Below are 6,302 nucleotides of genomic sequence, written 5' to 3' on the forward strand. Positions count from 1 at the left end.
TGATCTCCTGACCTCGTGATCTGCCCGTCTCGGCCTCCCAAAGTGCTGGGATTACAGGCTTGAGCCACCGCGCCCGGCCAGTATTTCATTTCTTTAACTGAGATGTGACTAAGTCATATTTGAAGGAAATGAATTATCAACTTATAACTTAATAATGCGAATTTAAAATATAGGTTTTAAATTAGAAAGCTTTCTTCTGTTTCCATTTTTAACTCCCTCATAGCTTTTTATCACTTTCTGCTTTTTAATTAGAGCTAGTTGTGAATAGTAATTGATTCAACAAACATTTACTGAGCACTCAATATATGCTAGACAGGTTGATGTAATGGAAAGAGCATGAGCTTTAGATTCAGACCTAGCTTTGAACTTTGGATCTGCTTTATCAATTTGGGTAAGTTCTTTAACCTCTTTACGCCTAACCTTTCACAGTGCCTGGCACATGGTAGGCACTCAGTGAGTGTTATACTACAAGCCATTCCCTTCCTCCAGCCCAATGATATCCCAGCTTTCTGAGTATACATTTTTCTTTTTTGAGACAGAATCTTGCTCTTTCATCGAAGCTGGAGTGCAGTGGTGTGATCTTGGCTCACTGTAACCTCCGCATCCTGATTTCAAGCTATTATCCTGTCTCAGCCTTGTGAGTAGCTGGGATTACAGGCATCCACCACCGTGTCCAGCAAATTTCGTATTTTTAGTAGAGATGAGGTTTCAACATGTTCAAGCTGGTCTTGAACTCCTGACCTCATGTGATCTGCCTGCCTCAGCGTGAGGCATGAGCCACCATGCCCGGCAGTATACACTTTTCTTAAAGACATAGACATATAACAGATGTACCTAGTGATAATTGTTCTAATACACATATGAAAAGATTTGCTGGGAGTTCCGAAGCCACCAACACTTCTTGAAGAAATCAGGGAAGATATACAGAAGAGAGATATATTAGGTTTTTATAATCTCCTTGAGAGCAGGAACAGTAACTCTTGTATTCCTACAGTGTCTTACACATAGACAGTGCTCAAGAAATGTTTATAGAAATATCTAAGTCTTTTAACTTTTGTATCTTCAGTGTGTGACTTCCTTGGAGAGAAGATTGCATCTGTTTTGGGTATCAGCACCCCAAAGTACCAATATGCCATTGATGAATATTACCGAATGAAGAAGGAGGTATGCCTCCTTTTTACATTTTCTTGATTCAGTTCGGTATGCCATGGACTTGATGGGTTGCATAATGAGCGGATATATTTTCTAACTGCCCAACATATAGCTCTCTTGTGCTAGGCATTTCATTCTAGAATCATTAATTTGTTTTATCAAAGTAACATACATGTAGGGACATGGATGCAGCTGGAAACCATCATTCTCAGCAAACTATCGCAAGAACAGAAAACCAAATACTGCATGTTCTCACTCATAGGTGGGAATTGAACAATGAGATCACTTGGACACAGGAAGGGGAGCATCACACACTGGGTCCTATTGTGGGGAGGGGGTAGGGGGGAGGGATAGCATTAGGAGATATACCTAATGTAAATGATGAGTTAATGGATGCAGCACACCAACATGGCACATGTATATATATGTAACAAACCTGCACATTGTACACATGTACCCTAGAAGTTAAAGTATTAAGAAAAAGTAACTTACATTCTAGAATTCTTTAAAACTGGAATTTCCCTATGATCTCTGTGCAAAATAAGCTAGATTTCATTGTCTTAGTGCTATGTGAGATGCCTTATATACATTATTAAATCTTCACACGCCTCTTTTTGGATTATCATTCTAATTCTAAGATGAAGAAACAAGATACTTAGAGCACATGGACTAGATGTAGGACAAGTGGAGTGGGTTCGACACAGACCAAGTACAGGAAATGTGTATGTGCCAGGTGTTAATGCACAAAAATTTGAGGGCAGTTTAAAAATAGTGAGGTCTTAAGGTGAGAGTGAAGTGAATTTTGTCTTAAAAAATAAAAGCCTTTAGTGCTTAAGAGCGTGGGCTCAAGAACCAAAGGGTTTGAATTCAGAATCTATTCTGCCACTTAAAACTTTGTAACCTTGGACAGAACACTTAACCCCTCAATAAGCCTCAATCTCCTCGTCTTTGTAATGAGAATTGCAGCATGCATGCTTGGGGGCTGCTCTACAGATTAAATACATTAATATATGAAACGTTTGGAACAGCACCTAGTGTGTATTGGTGAACACAACAAATATTGGCATCTGCTATTCTTCAAGCAAATAGAGGGCAGCAATTCAGGTAAAGCTAGAATGTAGAGGCATGAAGGTACATTGTTATGGTTGGGGAAATGGCAAAAATATAATAGTTTATTGTCACTGGGGCATAAGGTACAATGTGGGAGTAACAGGACATGAGCCTGGAAAGGTCAGCTGACTTAACATTTGTTATATGGTTTCAAACCTGTTTAATGAACAGATAAGTACTTCTTAACACTATAAGCCTTACTTAGAGCCTCATTACCTCATCTGGACTATTATACTGGCCTCCTAAATGGCATCTCTCTATTCTCAAGCAAGCCCCAGAGTAATCTTCTGGGGCTACTCACTGTGTACTGACTACCCGTTCTGCAGGGTCCAATACAAATGCCACCTCCTCAATGAATTTAGTAGTTCTGCAACGAGAAATTATTTACCCTTTCAAAATCTCTACATCTGTCATAATACTGTTTTTACATGTCTTAACTTCCCTACTAAGTTGTAAACTTCTTGAGGAAAGGTACTGCCTTATCTATGTATTTGGTGCTTATGGGAAAACTAACTATGCTATATATCATTTAGTAAATGAACCAGCCTATTCAACCGAATAGACTGACACCCTACAATTGAAGTGATACAGTTGAAGCTAACTTTTTATTTATTTATTTAGCTTAGACTTAATGAAAGAAATATAGTCATTGTCAAAGTTAATTCAGGTCTCATCTAAGTGACATAGTGCTGGACCCTGTTTTAAAAAATAACCTCTTTTGGGCTGAGTGCGGTGGCTCACGTCTGTAATCCCAACACTTTGGGATGCTGAGGTGGGTGGGTCACTTGAGGTCAGGAGTTCGAGACCAGCCTGGCCAACATGGAGAAACCCTGTCTCTACTAAAAATGCAAAAATTAGCTGGACATGGTGGCAGGTGCTTGTAGTCCCAGCTACTCGGGAGGCTGAGTCAGGAGAATTGCTTGAGCCTGGGAGACAGAGGTTGCAGTGAGCCACTGCACTCCAGCCTGGGCGACAGAGCAATACTCTTTCTCAAAAAACAAGAAAAAAACTACTTTCCTTAAAATGTTTTACAGTAGTTATTTTGATTAGAGAGCAGGAGAAGGGAAAATATGTCTTAATTAGACCAAACTGAATTGAACATGACACTTTTTTTTGGTATTTTTTTTTTTTTAAACATAAGCTGACAGTGGGGAAAACAGCACTATATACCTTTTGGACTTTTGTATTTCAACTATTCTTGATGTTGCTCCCTTTTTTAGGAAGAAGAAGAAGAAGAAGAAAACAGGATATCTGAAGAAGCAGAAAGACAATATCAACAGAATAAATTGCAGTCTGATTCCATTGTTCAGACGGATCAACCAGAGACAGTGATATCCAGCTCATTTGTGAATGTCAATTTTGAAATGGAGGGAGACAGTGAAGTAATTATGGAAAGCAAGCAAAATCCAGTCTCTGTCCCACCGTAAAATGAAATGACTATCAAGCTTTAAACTCTTAAGTTTTTTTTAATATAGAAACTTTCACATTCTTTATTCAGTGGGACTTCATACAATTATTTATATTTTAAATTATTAAAATATCTGGAAAGGGAAAATGTTTCTTCATTTTTAGGATCTATCTAGCAAAAGCCAGATCTGAAATTCAGATATTTGTACTGTTTTTACTGTGCATAGAATTAGTGCTTTTGTTTTAAAATGATCTTTTAAAAACGTTAAGGACATCCTAGAGCCTTAATAGTTAAGAAGAGTTAAATTATCAAGCCTGTCTATTTGTGCGTTTGCTTTTTTAAAAAAAGGTAAGTTGCTGATTAAGTCTAATTGTAATTGATAATTCCATAGTCTTAGATTAAAATGAGGATGTTTTCTTCTAGATTTTCTCATGTTATGCCATGCCTTTATATATCTAACCATTAATTCACATTAAGGATGCTTCACCATATAATAAAAGGAGCAAGAGGGAAGCACTTTGAATTTTCTTTCATTGAGAATAACTTTTATGTAAGATTCTGTACTTATAACACCAGATATTAAGATAGGCTTCCATTTTGAAATGCAAGCCACTTAATCTTGTATTCTATTTCAGGACTCAAATAACTAGCTTTGAACATAAAATTAAACCACTACTTATAGAATAGATTTATTAATGTTAAACCTAGTGAATATCCATGTGGCATCCTGGTTATGTTATCCGTTCAGCATTCATCCTATAGAAAAGTGGTTTGGAGGAGATTGGGGGATAGTGGGACAGGTACAGATTTAATCCATCAAGAGCAATTAGATATTGTATAAGGTGTAATGATAGCCTAACGAAATTACCCGACATTCATCATTTAGAAGTGGCAACAGTGAAGACTAGACAGTTTGCCTGAATTTGTTTGGCCACTCCTCTACCTACTTGGTTATTTGTAAACCTTATAAAGGTATATATTGTGAAGCTAATTTTGAAAATATTCCTAAATATGGCCGGGTATGGTGCTTACGCCTGTAATCTCAGCACTTTGGGAGGCCGAGGCAGGCAGATTACTTGGGTCAGGAGTTTGAGACCAGCCTGGCCAATGTAGTGAAACCTCATCTCTACAAAAATACAAAAATTTAGCCGGGTGTGGTGGTGCACGTCTGTAATCCCAGTTGCTTGGGAGGCTGAGGCAGGAGAATCACTTGAACCAGGGAGGTGGAGGTTGCAGTGAGGCGAGATTGCACCACTGCACTCCAGCCTGGGCGACAGAGAGAGACTCCATCCTTGGGGGGAAAAAAATATATATATATATATATATACACACACACACAATTTCTAAGTGTGTGTATAGAACCTTTTATCAGTATAACATTGATTTATAATTAAATGTGGGTGAGGAAGAATGTGTGGAGTATTTCAGAAATTTTGATCTTAAAACCATTTTCAGAAACTTAAAGCTGTTAGAAATTGTTATATTAATAGCCTTCTAAACAACATTAAGTTTTCAATCTTAATATATCTATATAAAATATAGTGTCCGAAAGTAACATCATCAATATAGTGGGTCTGTAATGGAAATCTGTGTCAATGAACATGAACTGAGTTCTTCAACTACAGGTCGAAGGATAATTAAACTTTTCATTGGGAGTGTTCAGCTACATGGATTCATGGAATGGTGGTTCATAGTAAGTGATGGTAATCTTTTTATTCATGGGTATAAACCGTTTATAACTGAGTGCTCAAAAGATTAATCTTTTGATTATATAATGTCCCATGAATTGTAGTTTACCAATACTTCTAAAACATGCTAACCTAACCTTTTCCTTCTAATTTAACTTCATTCGAGATAGTACCTCTCACTCACAGATATTTATTTGGTTATCAAGTGAAGGTAGGTATGTCTAAAAGTCATCTTTTGAATCCTCTCTCCCTAGAGGTAATAGTATCTAGAGTTTACCCAGAACATTTTATGATTGTAATAAAAGGAAGTAGTGACTTATGGAGGTTTTGTTTCTTGAATTTTACTTTTGCTACTTGTCCAATAGTGGCTAGTTTATCAATACAGTTATTCACTGTGCCTTACATTTATACTGTTTATGCAAGCTATAAAATTTCCCATAAATGTATTCAGTGGTTTGTCTTATTTTAAGCCTCTTTCACTCACTTTTTCCTACTTCCTTTTCAGTCCTTTTAAGAATTCCAGTTCCAGCTGGGTGCGGTGGTCTACACCCATAGTCCCAGCACTTTGGGAGGCCGAGGTGGGCGGATCACCAGGTCAGGAGTCTGAGACCAACCTGGCCAACATGGTGAAATCCCATCTCTACTAAAAATACAAAAAATTAGCTGGGCAAGGTGGCAGGTGCTTGTAATCCCAGCTGCTCAGGAGGCTGAGGCAGGAGAATCGCTTGAGCCTGGGAGGCAGAGGTTGCAGTAAATGGAGTTTGCGCCATTGTACTCCAGCCTGGGCGACAGAGTAAGACTCCCCAGGAAGCCTCAGCCGGATCCTGCGCTCAGCCCGCTGCTGGGCAGCCTCTCTTGTCTCTCTTGTCTCTCTCATCGTCCTCCTGCGCCTCCTCCTTCTCGGGACCTGCATCCTTCTTCTGTGCTCCCTGGCAAACCACACC

At 38.5% G+C, this 6,302-nt stretch overlaps 1 protein-coding gene across 2 annotated transcripts in view; it reads left to right on the forward strand.

Annotated features, from left to right (window-relative positions):
• The window catches only part of FAM177A1 (family with sequence similarity 177, member A1), a 44,527-nt gene extending 38,723 nt beyond the window's left edge, over positions 1-5,804 (forward strand). For both annotated transcript variants that reach the window (XM_011959460.1, XM_011959459.1), the window contains 2 exons: positions 1,067-1,164; positions 3,483-5,804. In XM_011959460.1, the coding sequence (XP_011814850.1) occupies positions 1,067-1,164; positions 3,483-3,689 (305 nt within the window). In that variant the 3' untranslated portion in view covers positions 3,690-5,804. The remainder of the gene's footprint in view (positions 1-1,066; positions 1,165-3,482) is intronic.
• The last annotated feature ends 498 nt before the right edge of the window (positions 5,805-6,302 follow it).

Source organism: Colobus angolensis, unplaced genomic scaffold (genome assembly GCF_000951035.1).
Source record: "Colobus angolensis palliatus isolate OR3802 unplaced genomic scaffold, Cang.pa_1.0 Scaffold494, whole genome shotgun sequence".
NCBI classification, from domain to species: domain Eukaryota; kingdom Metazoa; phylum Chordata; class Mammalia; order Primates; family Cercopithecidae; genus Colobus; species Colobus angolensis.